Source organism: Apteryx mantelli, chromosome 21, assembly GCF_036417845.1.
Source record: "Apteryx mantelli isolate bAptMan1 chromosome 21, bAptMan1.hap1, whole genome shotgun sequence".
NCBI lineage: Eukaryota > Metazoa > Chordata > Aves > Apterygiformes > Apterygidae > Apteryx > Apteryx mantelli.
In genome coordinates, this window is record NC_089998.1 from 2,868,783 (window position 1) to 2,888,485 (window position 19,703).

Genomic DNA, 19,703 nt, shown 5'->3' on the forward strand with positions numbered 1-19,703 from the left:
CCTTTAAAAAGCACCTGCCCAAAAACAATCAAAAACCCCGAACCTCCAGCACCAAAAAACATAACAGCAGTATTCCTGAAAACACCACCATCGCCAGGACTGGTGTTACACATTCTAATCTAGGCCCCTAGCGTGAACACATCCCACCCGTTATGGAACCTGACAGACCTTTAGTCAGTGTTTTACACAGAACTTCCAAGTTTTCCCTGACACACCAGAACTGAAAGACATGGGGGGCTGGGGAGAGGGGAAGGGGTAGAGAGAGAACACCACACTTTACAATTTTGCATTTTCTACTGCAATCCGGAACCCGTAGTTGGAATAAATCTCTCAGAAGAACCACCACCTTCATTTCTGATGAACAGATGAACAAATGGAAGCTGAACCAAAATAGTAGTTATTGTACATCACCACTGCACCTCAATCCAAATAAGGATCCCCAGCAGTAGGATGAAATGGGAAGGCACAAATTAAAAACATACATTGTTTTTCCCCAGCAGAAGGCTACTGCTTTATGTACAAAATAAAAGATTTGCTATAAACCTCAATTTCTAGTACAAAAAGCAACAAATACAAACTTTGTCTTTCTCCTGCTACTTTTCATAGGACTGTTTGTGTCACTCTTTTGATGTGTGTGCAATTTTCTCTTTCCAGAAACATGCTGATAATTATTTTTGTTTAAATAGGGTGAATATGCTCTACAGAGAGCCCTCAAATGAACTGTACCTTGGTTTGAATCTGAAGTTATAAATCCTAGTGAACTGATACCACCTTCCATTTTGGGCACATCTAAACCATCAACTATTTGTAAGTCAATGTTGGAGATGCTGTGTGGAGGAAAGCTTTTTTCTGCCCCCCCCACCCCCTTCCAGCTTGATTATCCCTTTGACAGCATAGAAGTCCTGTTCTTACCTGGCTAAGTTGCTTTAGTCTTTCCAATTCTTCCTTTTGCTGATTGGCTTCAGTGTCTCTGTCTCTTAACTGGGCTTCCAGTTCAGCCTCATAGGCACTGATGTCCCCTTGTGCATCTCTAAGCGATTCATTTATTTCTCGTTGCTCTTGGAGTGCACCTTCCAGCATTGCAATTTCCTAAAATTTTACATTCATTTCAGAAACATAAACACAGGACAGCCAGGATTTCTTAGAGTACATTGCCTTTCTTCCTCTATTACTCAGGAACTGATAGTTAATGTGGCAGCTGGTGGATCAAAATCAAGACACTATTCCTAATCACCAACCATAAAAGCTTTGAGCTAGTTAGAACAAACATATACTAAGGTCAGGTCAATGATGCTATTGTGACAGACTTTCCAGAAAATTTACACACAGATTAGCAAGATGTAACCTAGAGTGATATACATTTGTCTCTGATTTAAGGTTTAATTAAAACTCATCAGTATAATAAGACAGCTCTTTAAACAACTGGATGACAGGAGAGATGCAAGCAATAATATGCACATGCTGGACTAGTCACTAATTGTCACTAATGCAATTCACTAAGACACTGACTGCAAATCCATTTTTAGTCAGTCCTGAAAGGTAATGCCTGCCCTTCTAAGAGATCTTCCATGAAGTACACATTTACTGTATGCTTCTGGTTTTAAAGGCCAAATTCTGTTCTTAACAGGCATGGGAACATCTGACTGAAGTTATCATATCAGAAAATAATTTTGTCCAAGGAACTGTGGTCTGCCATTCCCGGTTCTGTCATTTACTTATATTTTCAAATTTATTCTTAAGTATCTGAATTTGGGAAGAAACATAGCATTAAGCCTTACTTTTCTCATATTTTCTGCATCCATGGCAACTATTTCCAGGTTGTTTCTTTCCTCCTCTAGCTCTGCCAATCTTTGTAGCAAAGATTCCTTATCCTTCTGCAACTCCTTACATTCATGACTGGCCTGTTTTGCCTGACCCTTCACACTTTCAAGGTATTCTTGTAATCCAACGATAATACCTTCTAAATCCCTTTTGAGTGCTTCATTTGTTGCTATTTGACCTGCAGAATGCAAAATAAATTCAACATAGTCAATAATTTACAACTATTTACAAGACAAACAAAATTGCCATTATCAATCTTCTTTAAACTGTTCTACTGAAATATGCGATAAACACAAGTAACTAGTATTCAACTAAAAAAAAAATATATCTGTACCGTGTTTTAAAGACTAGAACATAGGATTTGCTTATTACCATACTGACCTGACCACTGGAAAACTTCAGCAGTGCTAGATATTAAATAGGTGTAGGAAGTCTCTCAATTAATATTATTTCCATAATTTCTCCATAAAAAATGTCACCCTCCCCACCTCCAGTTCTTTGTTCCCTGTGCATCTCTCCCTCCCAACCCACCAAAAAAGATGACATTTGCTACCCTTGCACCTAAATCAATTTTGTTTCAATTGTTTTAAAAGCTAAATATACAGAGGGTGGACCTGGAATATTTACTTTCACATAAAATTCAGATGTATGGTAAGTTTATAGATAATAAAGTCAATGAACTAAATTTCTTAAGTCAGTTTTGAAAACTTAAAGATGACTAAACTGATGCATGTAAAAGACACCTCTATGCAGGCTAAAATGATATGAGTGAATCTCTTAACAATCAGCTTGAGTGCTAGCTGTGTAACTATTCTTTAGTATTTCTGATACGGACATGAACACATTTCAGACTACCACCTGAAGTAGAAGTGAAAAGTAGACATCATAATGGCATTAGACTATTAATACTTCACTCATACAGTAAAGAGCAGAATAGCCCTCTCCTCTGTTGTAGTAACAAAATTGCAGACCAGAAGGATATGTTAAATAACCAAAACGCCACTCAGCTCAGACTTGATTAAGGGCCTTCACATCCTGACTTTCTGATCCCCCACAGCAACAAAGCAGTCCTTTAATCAAAGCAGTTGGGTTTTTTTTGTTGTCGTTTTTAACTAACACATCACCCTCCCCCAATCATTCACAGTGAGGTGAACATACTAGAAAAATCACTCAAGATTACTGTACCTTTTTCCTTTTAGATCATCTAGGAATAGTTTTCAACTTTTTCCTGCACATTTTGTGCATCATTTAAGCAAATATACACAAAGTTGGATCTTCAATTCAATCGTGATGTTATCCAAAATACAAGAAATACTCCAAGACGAAAAGAAAAAATTACCATCAGTGAGCTGTTGCTCCAAGTCCTTGATTTCCTCAGTTTCCTTAGCAATCCTAGAAAGCATTTCATCCAAGCGACTCTCCAGCTGTTCATAATGTTTGTTCATTATATCAAGCTGCTGTTCTTTGCTTGTTTTTTGAGCTTTCATGTGTGCCTGTAAATTACAGTTGGAAAGGCAAAGTGGGAAAATGTCAATACGGATTAAAAACAAGTCAACTCAGTATTTTATCTCTGTTCTCCTGCTCTGCCTCACTACTGGCAGTACAAGTCACAAGTGCGGCGCACACCTTGTTGTGCTTGGCTTTTGTTTTTTTTTCTCCCCCTCATTACCACCCCACAAAGAATCCCAGATAGGTAAGCAATCTGCGTGAAAAACAATCATTAGAAACTTCTCCCTCTTGCCAGGGAAGATGAAAGCCCACGTTCATAAATTGGTTCTCACAGCTACTGCTTTTCTTCCTGACCTATTATTTCCTCTTTCAGTCAAGAATGAACATGATTTCCCCCAGAAGCTTTAATGCTGTCATCCTGCATTGTTTTCACCGCAGACCATGCTTCAGGACTTCTCAGGTCACCACCCAGGGAAAAATACCCCAGATAACCACAAAGTCAGGCCAATGTCATAACTAGTATTTACTTAAAGCAGAATTATTTTTGTATTTATTAGAAACCCACTGTGCCCACAGCTCACAGACTTTGGTCAGGATTTCACATGTTTACTAAGAATTTAGCTGATTGTTTCAATTGTATACAAAACCAGATTATCAACACAGTATAGGGCTACCTGTTTCTCACCAGTATGAAATTACTCACAAACAACTCAAATGACAAAAACTTGGAAACATACATAGTTTACACTGTCGCGATGAAAAATAAATAAATTTAACTACTCAAAAAAAACAAAAAAAAACAAAACAAAAAAAACTTCACAAATCAAGCTAATACTAGAAAATTTAAATTATAAGTTCTCAGAAAAATCACTAGTAAAGTTGCTTCTGTAACAAAAGTCTAAAAATACGTAGCTTCCTGTATTTTTAGCATATTAAAATAAAAAGTTATCTTTAAAATTCATACTAATACAATTCAGTTGTCACCTGTTAAAGACAAACTAACATCCGGCTTTCAAAAGTGTAATTTCAACAAGTAAAATCCAAGTACTGTGCTGCTGCTGAGTCATTTTGCTGCAGCTGCTGAATGTCACAAGAGTACTGTTTAAAAAAAACCCAAACACTTACAGCTTTGCCTTTGTCTTTTCTTCCTCGGATACTATATGCAAAACGTCCCACCCCCGATCAAGAATTCATTTAAATAAAGAACAGATATCTTCAGAATAGAAAGCAATAAAGCCTCATCTTCTGCCTTCTCCGAACACTTCTGTTTCCCCAACAGCAGGTTAGTTAAGACACAGCTGGAAAGCGCAGAAGGCGGCAGGCAGGCAGGCAGGCAGGCAGGCAGGCAGGCAGGGAGCCTCCCCGCAGCGGCCGCCGCTGACTGTTACCAGCTCCGGAGGCGATTGGCCCCGGCCGCCGCTTCCTGTGTTGTGATTTAAAGCGCGGAGGCAGCCGCGGGGACGGCGGGCCGCTCCCTCCAAAGGCCCGTCCGCTACCGGGAATCCTGCCTAACACACGCACGCGCCTTCTATTACTTAGCTGCTACTATATAAAAATGCCCCCTTGTCCCCCCTTTAAAAAAAAAAAAAGTGTTTCAGATCTTTACTACATCTCTCAGCACATGAATAAATGAAGTACAGAAAAACTTAAGATTTCATTTTACTTACATGTCTTGGATCTCTAGGATTTACCGAAGCAAGAGAACTCTGCAAGTCTTCAAGCTCTTTCTCTTTTTTCCCTATTTCTCTTTTCTCTTTCTCTATCTGTTTTTCCAGTTCTAAAGCTTCCTTGCGTAGCTGATGCAAGATTTGTATCTTGTTACTCAATTGCTGCTCAAGATCTTCCTTCTTGGCCTCTGATATCTGCAGGTTGGGTAAAATAGATATATTGGAAATATACAGCCAATTGAGAACATTTTTTAAAAAATTAAATCAGACTGCTGGTTTAGCAGGTTGTCTAAAAATATCTGTTGATTGTTCTGAATCCTGAGGGTTTTCTTTAGATAACAAAAACTCATAGGACTTTCTCAAAATGAACTGCAAAATAGAAAAGAAGTCAGCTTATGGCAACTGACAATTATATAACATTAGTCTGCCAAACCAGGAAACCCCAGAATCCATCACCTTGAAATATTTCATTTTTAAACAGGCTTTTGAAATCTCTTGTATAATTCCTTCTTGCAGTCCTAAGAAGGAAACCCGGAATGTCTTTTTTTCCCTTTCACTCCTTAGGTTGAGGTATGGAAGATTTTTAAGCAAGTTTAAAGACTAGGAATAGCAATAATTTATGATAATAGTTGAAGCAATGGAAGATACGATTTTAGTTTAAGGCTGATGGATTAATATAAATTATTGATTATACAGTATCAACGTTGATTATACAGCCGTTACACTACCAAACGTACACAGTATGAGTTCCCCTGAACGATCTTTTCTGATAAATCAGCATATATTCAACCCATACAAGTATACTGAAATGTCACGGCAAAACATCCTTTCTCATGAACGCTGACTTCAGGTCCTCAGCATTGCTTATGCTGTTGTTGCAATGTTATTTTATTTCTTTCTGCTCCCTCTAGTAAGCTTTTGAGAAGCTGTAAGATCACTGATTATTGGAACTGAGAAGGGGAAGTTAGGATTCAAATCAATGTCTCTTGCTGCGTAATGCAGTGACCCTTAACTGTCTACTTACTGCAATAGTCATACAGGTATCCTTTGAAAATGTGTTGGAGCAAGTTAACAATCAGTATCATCATCACCATCACACGAAACATGTAACAATGCAACTTACTATACTACAAGTCTCGTGGCTTTTACAAACAAATCACCCAAAAACTCTAATATTTTTTTCATGCATGACAAATGGATTTACATGCATATGATGGGCCCTTAAAAATAAATAATTAAATAAATAAATCACTTAGCGCTCTTCTTCACATACTTTTTTCTGAGCCAGAGCATCTTCCACTTGTTGCAGTTCCTCTGTTACTTTCAAAACTTGTTGCTCTGCATTTGTTATTGCACTTTGCAGTTCTTCTAATCTTCCTTGTGCTACAGACAAATAAAAATCAAAATACATTTTTATATTCCATGTAACACTGATACACATTTTCTTTCAATACTTTAACTAGAATGCATCTTCCTAAAACGATGACCATCAGAACTAATATATTCTGATGTCTCCAATGTATGCCCAATAAGCTTTTTTGTGGGTTGTATCCAATAAATTAAAGTATCATTGATAGGAGATTTCCCTAGCATTCTCTTTTCAATATAAAAATGTAATCCTTTTTTACTGAATTATCTTAAAATAACAACAAAGAGCAATTGTAACAATTTTGCATCAAATGCATCAAATACAGAGCTTAGAAGTTACAGCCTTTAATATACTTTTGGTATTCGCATGTCAAATATTTGTCAAGAGTTTCATCAGTGAAAGAAACATTGATGCACATATTTTATTTGATAAATTTAACATTTTACCTGAATTAATCTTTTTTTCTTTATCCTTCAGTTGTTCCTCTAGAGTTTGAAGCTGCAATTTTAGCTGGGGGTTCCTATATAAATCGTCTTCATCTAGTTGCATTTTTCCAATCTTCATCTGCTGAGCTTTATTACCAATAAAACTCTCTCTTATAAACATATTTCTTTTGTATCTGGCCTTACCAATATATGGACTTTCACCAGGTACATCATCAAGTTCAACATCCTGAAATGTATGAAGCAATGTTAGAAACATGGCTGCAGTCAACTCGGAAGATACATTTAACTCTCTTAATAAGCGTACAAAGGAAAAATCAGCTTGAAATCAGAATAATTTAAAAAAAGAAAAAAAAACAAGACTATGCTTGACTTTTTTGGCCTTGAACACTCTTGTGATTTTACAATGGAAATAAAAACAAACAGTCTAATGATACTGACAGCCACATTAGCAATTGGGGTATGATCAGTTTGCTAAATGCAAACAGGTATTTGACTGGAGGAGTTTTTCTTAATACTGCTGTAGACTTAACACTAATCTAGGTTATCCTTATACCACTCTACTAGCTGTACTTAAACTTACTCAAATATAATTTTTTTAAAAAACATTCACAGTTAATGATCACTGATCTTTACATACTTTTATTGTGCAGACTTCATTCAGGCATCTCTAAGAAGGTAATTTCAATATTGCAAGTACAACAGAGGCTAGCTCTATTGGTTAGCAAGAAGAAAAAAAAAAAGCCAGAAGTAAGGACAATCATGTGCTTCGTTCTTGATAGGAATGAAATGTTTATTCACTGGCTCTGCTCAGTTAAAGCTTATACATATATAGGTATCCATACTAATATTCAAGCATTAAATGTCACTTAGATTTAACAAATTATTCATTTTAACCTTCAGTAAGAAAATATGTTCAAGTTATGTAACTTGTGATTTTAAATAGAAATTTTCACATTTTATAACTAATAACTCTTTGCAAAGCAGTGTCTATCAAATTTATGGAAAATAAATTTCATAGTTTTTCTAAGTTGAAAAGCAAGAAAAACAAAAACTAAAAGAATTTTATTTTAAAATCATTACCTCTGATGGAAAATAACTTAATGGCTCAAATTTTGCATCAATCTTATAAAATGCCAGTTCCTGCTCCAATTCATACTGTTTCTGGCAAGCTCGTGTAAGCTCCATTGTTTTCTGCTTTAGCTAATAAACCAGTAAACAAAGTGAGTTGCACTCATGCAAAAGTCATCATTATCACATACATTTCAATACAGTAGAAAGTAAGGCACAGACATTAACTTTGAAACATTAAAGGACAGAAAAAAAAAATCTAAAAGCTAAGATTCTGTATTTTGGGCCAAAAATATAACAAAGCACAACCTCATTATGAGATAAATTATGATGAACAAGAGCAGACAAGAACCCCACAATTAACATAACACAAAAGATCACATGAAAGGCCTTTTAAATTTTTATCTTATACAAACACAGTTTCTGAGGCATCCCAAGTTTGAAAATAAATTTGTCCGTAACTTAGGAAAGAAAGTAATTTCAGTACAATTAATCCTTTAACAAAATCCACACCACATTATGAATATAATTGCTGCTACCAACAGGCAATGGTAACCAACTCTTAAACTCTTTGTTTGTAAGAGAAATTATCTCGACTGTGAAAAGTGTCTAAAGTCTATGCACTTCATTGTAGCTTAACCCTATGCTGGTTGTGTGGTTTTTTTTTTTTTTTTTTTTTTTAAACAAAGCTCCATCATGTGATTTTTTTTTTTAAATCACCTTTTCATGCTGAATATCTGAGGGAGAACATGCAGCAAAACTCCAATAGACAGTGGAATGCAGACTAATGGAGAGAAAAAAAAAAAGTGGAATAGACTGGAATACAGGAAAGGCTTAAAGAAAGACTTAAAACAAAATCAAAATATGTAGTGCCATGCAAAAATGAATGGTGTTTAAGAACAACAAAAAAAAAAACTTTGAGAAAACAGCATCCAGAAAACTCAGTGAATAAACAGTCTCAACAGAACAGTTTATGTAAGTGTTCTTAATCTATTAAACATGCAAAGAAATCCTAGAAATAAAAATAACCCTGCAGTCCAGGAGCACAGGGGGACTACCTTTAGTGAGGAATAAAGGCTCTGCAGAAAGGGAACTGTGACAAACCAAGATACCAGCTAAAGGAAGAAAGAAGCAAGCAAAGTTTGTCATCCAAAGGACAAGAGCGGGTTAAGTTGCAAAACATATACTGCTAAATCTCACTATACTGAAAACTAGATTTCAGAAATAGGCTGCTGGTTAGTAAGCATATTCACAGAAGAAACAGCTGTAGGAATAGTAGCTGTAGAGAATGCTAAGGATCATGTTGCAGAAGACAAGTCTAACAAGTAAGATATGAGGGGTATCACTGGCCTATAACTATTCAAACACCAAGTATGCATACACTTATTTAATTTTCCCCCTTGCTGCAGCAGCACTTCAAAGTCTGAACAATTCAGGAGCTTCAGTACACTGGCAATTTAGCAGCTACAAAATACTTAATCTTTCATCAACTGACAAAGCTTTAAACAAACAAACAAAAAAGACTAGAGACAAACATAAGTTACTAAAAATTATGTATTACAAGGATGATAGTAACTGCTGGTTCAGTATACTTACTTTTTTCCCCACAGAAAAAATATTAAAGAACTACTGGTGAAGGAATAATTCCTCTGGACAAAGTTGAAATGTCCTAAGCTTTGTGTCTTCCAAAATACTGATCTCTCAAATTTAAGCACAAAATCTCCAGTCATTTAAACTCTCCCATTGATAGCACTGTCTCTGATAACAAAACTAATCCTAGTATTTCCTTAGTGCAAGTGATTATCTTACCAACTCATTTTTGGTGTCTAGGTCCCTCTGTAGATCTTCATAGCTTTGTTTCTGTTGCAAAGTCTTTTCTTTTAATGATTTATTCACCTCATCTTGATGGTGAAGCTGCTCAAGCACTTTGGACTGTTTAACTTTAAGGTTCTCCATCTCCTTTACTGTGTTTTCCAACTCTTTTTCTAATTTTTCTATTTCTTCTGAAAAACAAAGTAATAGAAACATCCATATAGAAATCTTACCCATCTAAACTTAAATTTGGCGTCATTAATTATTGTTCTAGTATATTATTATTACCTAGATTAAACCTCTCTAGAGCTTCCTCCCTGTCATGATTTGTCACTGGCTGTCCCTCCAAGTTTTCCAGTGCTCGCAAGTGGAATATGGTGTACAAGCGATAGTGAGGCAGACTTGCAACCGGGTTATCAGCAAGGAATAGAGAAGTCAGATCTTGTAGAGGCTTTAGTTTAGCAATATCATGGAGCTAAATCAAAGACAAATGGTACAACAGTTAGACAACCTTCCAAGAACAATTAAACGCCCATTACTGAATTTCTGATTGTATAAAATATTTTACATTAGAGTCATATCAAAAGGTTTATTTTAATATTTATGCTAAATTAGAACCTCTAAAAACCTACCAAAATACACAGTACTATGGCTAAACTAGCTTTCTGAAATCAAATTGTTTCTTCTAGGAAAAAATACCAATGCAAAGAGAACAAACTTCATCAAGTTTGACCTTGGAAATTCCAAGATGGGAAGGGCTCTGGATATATATATATAAAACCTTAAATTCCCACAGACTAGTTCATAAGAAAAGGCAGCCCTTGTCATGAGGAGAACTCAAAGCTGGATCATCTCTCCTCCTAGTAGCCTGACTCCTTCAGGAATTGTACTATTAAGTGACTTCATTTCATAGATGCCCCTTTTGTAGCTACAAAACACAGAAATTAACCTGGGCCACAGAGGTAAATCTAATCAGGTCCTAAACACAAAATATAAGCAAATAGATTATTAGGGTCCCCAAAACATGTAATTAACTTATCATAAGGGAGAGCACTGAAAACATGCAAAAATCTTCATGCTTTCATTAAGTTTTTCCTAAGTTTGCAAAGTCTTTACTTTCCTGGTGAACTAACATAGGTTTATGCTTTGAATACCTGTCACAAAAGGGAGTTTTCCTGATAGAAAACTTTGTTAGACTCACAACAGCTGTATTTCAACACAAACTCTCTGGAAGGACATTTGGTAATTATTCACAATAAGCCTGCCATGTAAATTTATAAGTTCACCTCAGTGAAAAGATTTTGAACAATTACTGTTTCTAGCTATAATCACTTACCGATGATACTTTATTCTGTTCCAAATTAAGGATGCGCAGGGATCTCAATTTCTTCCCTACCCACAAAGGAATATGCTCAATCTCATTCCCTGCAAGGTTCAGCTTTTGTAGATTCTGCATATGTTCTATGCCTTCAATTTTACTGAAAATAAGAAGAGAAACATAACTCATTATGAAGCAAATCAATTTTACAGTGCAACTGAGGCACTATGGGCAAATTACAATAAAACCTGTCTCAACTACTTACCATCCAAGAAACAAGCAAAAAATAGTTTACTGCAATGGACTCACAATTCAAAAGAAAATTACACCAGATTTACTTTCAAGCATTACATTATGACAAAAACAAACAAACAAACAATAATTTTACAGCAAGACTCTGCTGTTTACTGTGGCAAAACCTTTACTTTTGCATCCTTTCATTTTAATACTGTAATTATTTTAGAAGTGTGGTAGTTTCATTCTAATATACAAATTTGGTCCTTTTCTCCTTAGTTACTGAAAACTCAGAGGACATAGCAAAACCACAATAAAGATGTCTATTTTTTCATACAAACACAAGAATCAACTGTAAACTGATAATGTGCAGAACTACATTTTTTAGTGTTTTCATTAAAATACTGAATACCTAATGAGGAAAACATACTAGGCTTCAGTTTGCCTCAGGGGTTATCTAAAGATATGATTATTCTAACAAAGTACCATAGAATGTGCCCTGGTGGCCATATTATTTTTTGAGTAGAAACAAATTGTATATAACTAGAGTCTGAAAACATACAGCATTAGCAAAAGCAAAAGCTACTCTGACCTTTTCAATTCCTGTTAAGAGAGGAAGTTGCGTGAATGCAATGTGTAAAAATGCTAGTGTCTTGCACACTTCCTATCATTAACTTCTTTACTGAAGTTGTGGCTTCTCTACTGCAAAGTCAGTCTCACATAAAAGGATCAGACATGACAAATAGAAAAATTAAAGGAAACAAAGCATTTTACTATTGCTTGAACCACTATTTTTCAGCATTTTTACACTACTCAGATAAGATACCCAACTCTCAAAACAATCAAAGTGAAAAAGCAATTCAGCAAGTTTACTGCCTGCCTGATCAGGCCCATTCATACAGCTCTTTCAGTCTTCTCTTCTAAAGGAAGAATTCTTGTATTACTTGCAACAATATGCAATAACAATTTAACTAAATAGCTAATGCATTTAATTAGGTTACTGTACAATCTTAATTCAGTATCTGGAACTTGCATTTCTGGCTTTGTTTCCCAGGAACACAAGTTTATTATAATCAGGCACTGCAGCCCTGACACACTGACAGCACTTCCCAGACTGATTTGCTCCTTTGGATTCCCTTTTGAGGATATTTAATAAGAGCTTGTGCTCTTTAATAGGAGCTCACCAAAGCCTGTTAGTCATGACATAAAAGTGATGGCAAATCCAGCTTCATTATTGTTCACACTTGTGGGAGATCTCACTTAATAAGAGAATGTCAGCTTCAGCTTTATAGTATCTGGGCTTATCAAAAGTATTCACGTTTCTGCTTACCTGATTTTGTTGTAAGACAAATTCAGTTCACGCAACTTCAACAGTTTATCTAACTTCTCAATCTTCTCTATTTGGTTGTTACTGATATTCAGTGTCTCTAGTTTAGAGCACTTTTCCAAATTTTCAATGTACTAAGGAACAGAAAAGCTATTGCTTAGCATTGCAACTTTATTGTTTTTTAATGAGAAAGGCAATTTCTATTTTTAACAACCACACATGAATTTAAAAAAACCCAAATATATATATATTTTTATCACAAGGTTTCACTGTTGATTCTAAAACTCTGCTTTTGGTAGATTCTAGACTTGCAGTGGACCAGCCTCATCTACCAAAAAAAAAAAAAAAAAAAAAAAAAAGCCAGCACCACCCAAAAGCTGAAAATTAAACAAACAGATGGCATTCTAAACTTTATTCTAATAAAAGTTTCATTTTTGTACAAGCCCCCACTCATGTTATGTAATTTTTAGTTTTACAAAAGTTGCTTGTAGAATTGGGTTAAGATAATTAGAATATAGCAGTTTACACCCACTTTAAAACAAATCTTACTTTAAAAAATTGAAATATATTTTAACTTTGGTTAATTACCAGTTATTTTCAATAACTTACCTTAAATTTCTTGTCCCCATCCTTTGTAAAAGAAAGATTCAATGAGCTTATACATGCCAAATTTTCCTGTTTTGATAGACCTTTTATAAGGGATTCTGTAATGTACCTAACTCCTGGATTAACACCACTTTCATCTGAAATTAAACAGAGAAACTGCCTTTAGTAGTGAAAGAATCAATGACCTTTATTTTATTTTTTTTGCATTGCACTGAATACAGGGAAAACTTTGAAAATTATTCCCCAACACAGGCTCTGAGAAGCAGCAGCACACCAGAAGCATTTCCAGGAACTGACATGGCAGAGTAAGTGGGTATTATCCTTCTGAAAAAGGCACAGTATGCATCTTCTTGAGCCAGTCTTCTCTCCTGGTGCAGAATATAAGGAGTAAAAGTCTCATTATTCTACACAGCTTTCTTTACTATCATTTCCACATCTTGAGTACCAAGAGATAAAAGCAAATTCCTCAAGTTTCTTTCCAACAGGTCATACATCTTTAAATTATGGAGATCACAGAAGATTGGCTTTTTATGCTTTTAGTATGTACTTTAATACCAGCAGTTATTTATACAATACCTTCATGAAACTGATTCTCAAAAGCAGCTTCTATATTTCTTGCTGTAATATGTTCTTGATGTCTCCGCTCCCTGCTTTTGTGAGTAGATGGAGATGCCTGTCGACTAAGAGGTGATGGTGATCTGGTACTTGAGCTGACAGTAGACATCGGACTAGGTGTCCGAGAGGCCAACATCTGCGTTTCCTTACATAATGCTTTGTGTGCTGAGCCTTTCTTCATTGCAAAAGGTACAGGCTATCATATGACCAATATCTGTAAGAACAGAAATAAACATTTGAGATTTTCAAAGTCTATACATAAACCTAACTCCTAACAGTTTGCATGCCAACATAGGTCATGTTGATTAAGGACTTCAGATGCTTGTTATTTCAGTATCTTTATGTTTAACTACATGGTTTATCACTTCAGATGGTACATAGTTCGGGGCACCACAGAAGCAATATATTAAAAGTTATTTTTTGACATAAGAATATATTTCTAGCAATGATCTGTTGCCAAAAAAAAAACACATTTAAGACAATTCTCTACTGGGTGATAGCTTCCAGTTTTCATGGACTAAAACATATTAGGACGGATGAACACTAGGAATTGGCTGAACTATTTTGCAGCACATCTTGGTAACTGTTCTGCAATTTATGGCTTAGACAAACTCTTTTCCTGTTCATAAGGACTCGGATCCAAACTCTGCTTTTACTAAAGCTAAAAATCACCAACTTTGCAGCTAAGAGAAGATACAAGCAAAAAAAGAAAGCAAAAGAAAAGTCAACTGGTATTTCTTCAACGTCCCCCTTTTTGCAAACAAGTTGTTCCACAACTGGCTGGGAAATTCCAGAGTTCCAGAGAATTTTAATACAAACTTCCCCCAAAGAATAATGCATTTCCCTAGAGGGTAAGCGTAGAAAGACCATGTTCTCATTCTGTACACAAAAACCCTTGTAGTAACCGTCTTCCAGGGACTGATTTTTACTAAAACCTAAACCAGTAGGCAGCAGCATATTTTGAGTCATTCTTCAAGATAAAAACATCTGCTTTTAATGGATTTTTTTTTTGATAGACAGTGCAATCGCTCACGTGGCACGAAGCTGAAATGATTTTCTTCATTAAAATGAAATTGCAACCATCTTAAAAAAAAAAAAAAAAAGAGAGAGACCGAGAAAGAGAATACCACTCTGGTCTCTCTCCATATTTAGAGACGCAACTTCTCTCATTCAGAGGCCGGAAAGTGAGATTTGTAGGGGGAGGCGAGGGGGAAGGTGGTGATGAACTAATGCAAAACCATTTTGGGACGTTTCTTAATGAGCTAAGGAAGGCAGCTGGGCATTTTAAAGCTATTTCCTGAGAAGAAATTGTGCTTTTATATGCAAAGGCACAATACAATTCTCAAGGGGGCGGGGGGGAAGGTAATTTGGCCGTGGCGGTGCGCCCGGGGTGTACCCCAGGCCGGGCAGGGGGAGCCGGGGCCGCGGTGCTGCCAGCCCCGACCGTTAACGGCCGCGCACCCGCGGGCGCCACAGCGGGGCCGCCGGCCCCGCCCCGCCCTGCCGCACCTGACGGGATGGCGACCCCCCGGCGGGGCGCGGGGCTCCGCTTCTCGGGGCCGGGCTGAATGGCGGGGCGCGGGGCAGCGCCCGCGGCGAGGAGCGGCCGTACGCGCTGAGGGGAGATCCCGGTAGCCGCTTACCGCGGTTCCCCTCAGGCCTCCGCTTTGATTACCTGCGTTGACATGGTAACGCCGTGTCACGGCTTCCGCCTCGCCGCCGCCAGAACGGACCGGGCTCCCGGCGACCCCCCGTGAAAGCCCCGGCTGGCGGCGCCCCCCTCTCCCGCCTTCCCTCCCTCCGCCGGGCGACCGCCGCCTCCTCCACGCGCGAGGTCTGAGGTGCTGCGGCTCCTTTAAGAGTCCAGCGCGAGGAGTTCCTCCGCCGCCGCCATTTTGTTTGGTTGTTGGCAGGCGGTGGGTGAGCCGGCCGGGGGGGGGGGGGGGGAGAGACCCAGAAGAGGCCACGCCCCCTCCCAACGGCCGCTTTCCCGCCGTTGGCGGCGCCTTCTGTGCGCGCGGTCGCCACCCCCTAAGGCTCTGCGCGGGCCCCTCGGTCCCTGTGGTGCTCGGCTCCGCCCGCGGCCGCCCGGCGGCGGGAGAACGGCGGGGGCTGGGACCGGAGCCGTGTGGGGCTGGAGCCGCTCTGGTGCAGCGCTCGCGGAGGTGACGCCGCCATCCCTGCGCGGGCCCTAGGCCCGTTCCGCTCGCAGAACAGATTCGCCTGATTTTAATGACGTCATTTCGTCCTTACTTTCCTGCGAGCTCTGCTAACTCACACCGCTACCAAGGGGAGATGAAAATTAGGCCCAGAGGCAGGGGTTTTTTTTGCCTTACTCACCTGTTTGCGCATACTGTGGTTTGGAGGAGATGGAAAAGCATTGTCCTCAGATGTGAAAGTGTGGATTCTTTGAGCTTTTGTCCAGAAATTTGCTTAATAAAAAGCTTTAATCACTATATGAAAGCATTTTACAAGAGTAGGGTTTTTTTTTGTCCATACTTTGTATGTATCTATCACATTTTAACCTGACTCCGTAAAACTGTCCTTAGACTGGTCTTTGTAAATAACATTGGGGATACATAGCATATTTGATCATGACAAGTTCAATGCAGTGGGCATAAATAAATTACCACTATTTTCATAAAAATAAACTCTTCCAACTTTTTTTTTTTATATATGCTAGTTTCAAATCTATGCAGCTAGGTGTGAGATGTAGGGTAGAAAGTTCAGTAGGCCAAAACAGGAAAAGAATTTAGGGCAGGGCTATAACTTGTAATTATAATTAGGTTAACAAAATTTTGGAATATTGTTAAACCTTTAAAATGTTTTCCAGTGTTCTTTATTGTTTCCTTAGTCACCCATGTAAATTCATTGTATGAATTCTCATAGTTTGGTATTGAATAATAGGTGTTTGGGCCATTATTTTTAATAGTATTCAGCAACGTACATTTTATAAGACTTCATTCTATATATTGTTGCTTCCCATGTAGTTTATTACCTATGTTTATTGAGAAGCCTACGTTGGCCTTTTTATAATTTAATTTTATATTGATCAGAAATGTTTTTGTAAATGTCTTTTCCCGTAAAGGTTGACTAGAGTATTTGTTTAAACTTGAAAGGTCTTGCACAACTTTAGTTTAACTATTTATAAATTTATTTGTTGAGGTACTATGCTTAGATATCAGGCATGCAAAGGTTCTGCTGCCAATGTTCCTTTTGCAAATGCTATTTAAAATAGTACATGTTATAGATATATAACTTTCATATTACAGTTTTATTTGTAATGTAAGTACTCAGAAAGTTGGCATAATCAGGAATGTAAATGACTAAAAGATATTTGCAGGTGAAGAATTATTTCAAAACAAAAAAAGGAAACTTCCGATCTAAAAAACATATTGTATTTGATATGGTTTGTTTTTTTTTCCTTAAAATCAAAAGCTTTGGTAAAATATTTTCTGAAGGAAAGATTGAATCTGTATTTTTTTAGCTACCTCTGAAAAGGATTTTATGTGTAGCTATAAAACAGAGAAGATTTGGAATGATATCATTGGGATTGCTTTGTACATATTAAAAAATTTAAATTCTAAATTCAAAAATTAATTCCTAAATTTACCTGTTCTGGATTCTCTGAAAGTTAATGAGTTGGGAGAGTGAAGTCACATTGTAATAAAACAAGATCTGCGATTAATTATTAACTATTAGTGAAATGTATTGGTGATATTTCCGTTCATCTGCAGTAAAAGCCAAATTCAATTTAATACATATTCACTAGCATTTATGGTTTGCTATTTGTGACGCTATGGCTATTTTAATATTTCTTTTTGTTTTGCTATTTTCTGGAACAAGTTTTAGTCAAGAGAAAACGTAAGTAAAATAAATATAGTATTTACTGGAAATGTTACTTGATTGTCAGCCACTATTTTAGGTAAATGGATACAGAATTTAAGCAGAGCCAATACAAAAGGCACTATGCAAATCTGATCTGTTTTCACACATAAAATTCTCAGTGGTGTATGTGGAACTTTGGTTTAATAAGGAACTGATGCTTCCGTAATCAATATATTTGCAGCCAAAGAAAGATAGCTTCATCTCATTTTGTGCCATGGATTCTGCATGTATCAACAAGATAAACTTGCAGAAAAATTAGGAAGTAAAGCTGATATTCGCTGTTTTTTTCTGTGGACACATACTTTGCTACGGGTTTGATGAAAGCTCTTATTTAAATATAGTTTTTCAGATTCTACTTAGTGGCACTTTTTTGGATTCTTATATCTATCAACAATAATATATAGAAAGCAGTCAATCAAAAGTGCCTTTGGAATTTCAGAAAAAGAAGATGCACATATACTGAACATTTTATTCAACATAACATACATATTTTTAGTCAGGTTTATTAAGCATTCAGGTACTAAAGCCTGGTCTGTAGCTTTGATGGAATAATGCATGCTTCAGTTTATAAAGTACTAAAGAAATGAGAGTAATCCTGTGAAAATTTATTCACAATTGCCTTTATTGTGAGTTGCTCCATTGATTTCAGTAAGAGCTTTGATGGTGGGAAAATTACACAAATGTACTACTATTTGGAGGATTAGCATTTCAGGGTTTAATTTGGCAAAAGGAGTAATTATTTCCATGTGAATAGCCTGTCATATTATGTATGCCTGTATGTGTCTGCAGAATCAAATCCATAAACATTAGCCTACCTAAGCTGTTATTTAGTAATGTTATGTTACAGTGTTCATAAAAACTGTTCCAATTAGGACTATATCGTTTTTAACTAGTGAGCTAGTATAACTAGACCAGATCTTTATCTTGTTTGCTTTAATAGTGTGTACATAAGTCAATTATAAATGGAAGTAATAAATACAAAAGAAAAAATATAGTTCCATTACCCTTTTACTATTTTATATTTTGTATGCAGATATGTCCTTACAGCACCAAAGGTCTTCCGAATTGGGGCATCTGAAAAAGTCGTAGTTCAGGCTTTTGGTTATGAGAAGGAATTTCCTGTCATTATTGCCATAAGAAGTTTTCCAGATAAGCTTGTTGATTATTCCTCTGGCCACGTTTCTTTAACTCCAGCCAAAAAATTCCAAGATGCTGTAACTTTAACAGTAAGGAATTCAGCCTTTTCTCATTTTGTTTTTATTGTTGCCATTTGGTCATAAGCATCAAAAAAACCATGGTGATGAGTCTCCAGTTATTTAAACTGGGAAGAGAACCCTGGGCCCTGATTCCTCAGTCTGCCACATGTAGTTTATTTCACTATAGTTTGTCTGAGATTGAAACGACATTGGATAAAATTAGTGTAATGGAGCGGCAACAAAGCTAAACATATAATTAAACTATTTTAGAAACATTATTATATTCACTTAACTTGTACAACTTGATGTTGTAATTTGATAATAATTAGCAACAGGATCGTAATTCCTATTCAGATACTCTTCTCAGCAAGAAATACTAGAGGAAAAGTACTTGAAAAACATTTTAATATTCCTTAAAATTCTGTATGTTTCGTCTCCACCAGCTTCAACCAGCAGATTTACCAAGAACAGCAAATTCAGTCCAATATGTTTATTTGGAAGCTGTTTCTCCACATTTTACAAGATTAAAAAAAATTCCAGTTTCCTATGAGAATGGATTTCTCTTTATTCAGACTGACAAACCTGTTTATACTCCCAATCAATCAGGTAAAATAATTCTTATTTCTATTGGCTGTTGGTTAATTTTTTAAATCTGTTGACATTGCTGAGGGGTTAGGATTTAAATGTACTTTAAACTTTGGTCATGTTGTATTGTCATTGGTTGCAATTTCATTTTTTTAATCAGTGGGATAATATTTTGAATTATTTTATCATTTTATAGAAATTAATCACTTCTCCCAGCATCCTCTCATCTCAGTCCCTGCCTTCTACAGCATAAATTGTTAATCTGAGGCACAAAGAGTGAAAGATTTTGATGGGAAGATGCC

General features: G+C 36.7%; 2 protein-coding genes across 2 annotated transcripts in view; one reads left to right on the forward strand and one right to left on the reverse strand.

Annotated features, from left to right (window-relative positions):
- Positions 1-15,599, reverse strand: part of CNTRL (centriolin) — a 36,592-nt gene extending 20,993 nt beyond the window's left edge. The window contains exons 1-14 of the mRNA XM_067309006.1: positions 15,408-15,599; positions 13,694-13,946; positions 13,121-13,254; positions 12,515-12,645; positions 10,969-11,110; positions 9,921-10,107; positions 9,630-9,823; positions 7,833-7,952; positions 6,753-6,978; positions 6,211-6,320; positions 4,938-5,132; positions 3,161-3,314; positions 1,779-1,999; positions 913-1,089 (exon numbers count right to left, since the gene is read on the reverse strand). Of these exons, the coding sequence (XP_067165107.1) occupies positions 913-1,089; positions 1,779-1,999; positions 3,161-3,314; positions 4,938-5,132; positions 6,211-6,320; positions 6,753-6,978; positions 7,833-7,952; positions 9,630-9,823; positions 9,921-10,107; positions 10,969-11,110; positions 12,515-12,645; positions 13,121-13,254; positions 13,694-13,913 (2,211 nt within the window). The 5' untranslated portion in view covers positions 13,914-13,946; positions 15,408-15,599. The remainder of the gene's footprint in view (positions 1-912; positions 1,090-1,778; positions 2,000-3,160; positions 3,315-4,937; positions 5,133-6,210; positions 6,321-6,752; positions 6,979-7,832; positions 7,953-9,629; positions 9,824-9,920; positions 10,108-10,968; positions 11,111-12,514; positions 12,646-13,120; positions 13,255-13,693; positions 13,947-15,407) is intronic.
- Positions 15,600-17,531: 1,932 nt separating this feature from the next.
- C5 (complement C5) overlaps positions 17,532-19,703 on the forward strand; it is a 28,868-nt gene continuing 26,696 nt past the window's right edge. The window contains exons 1-3 of the mRNA XM_067308820.1: positions 17,532-17,596; positions 18,654-18,846; positions 19,260-19,422. Of these exons, the coding sequence (XP_067164921.1) occupies positions 17,532-17,596; positions 18,654-18,846; positions 19,260-19,422 (421 nt within the window). The remainder of the gene's footprint in view (positions 17,597-18,653; positions 18,847-19,259; positions 19,423-19,703) is intronic.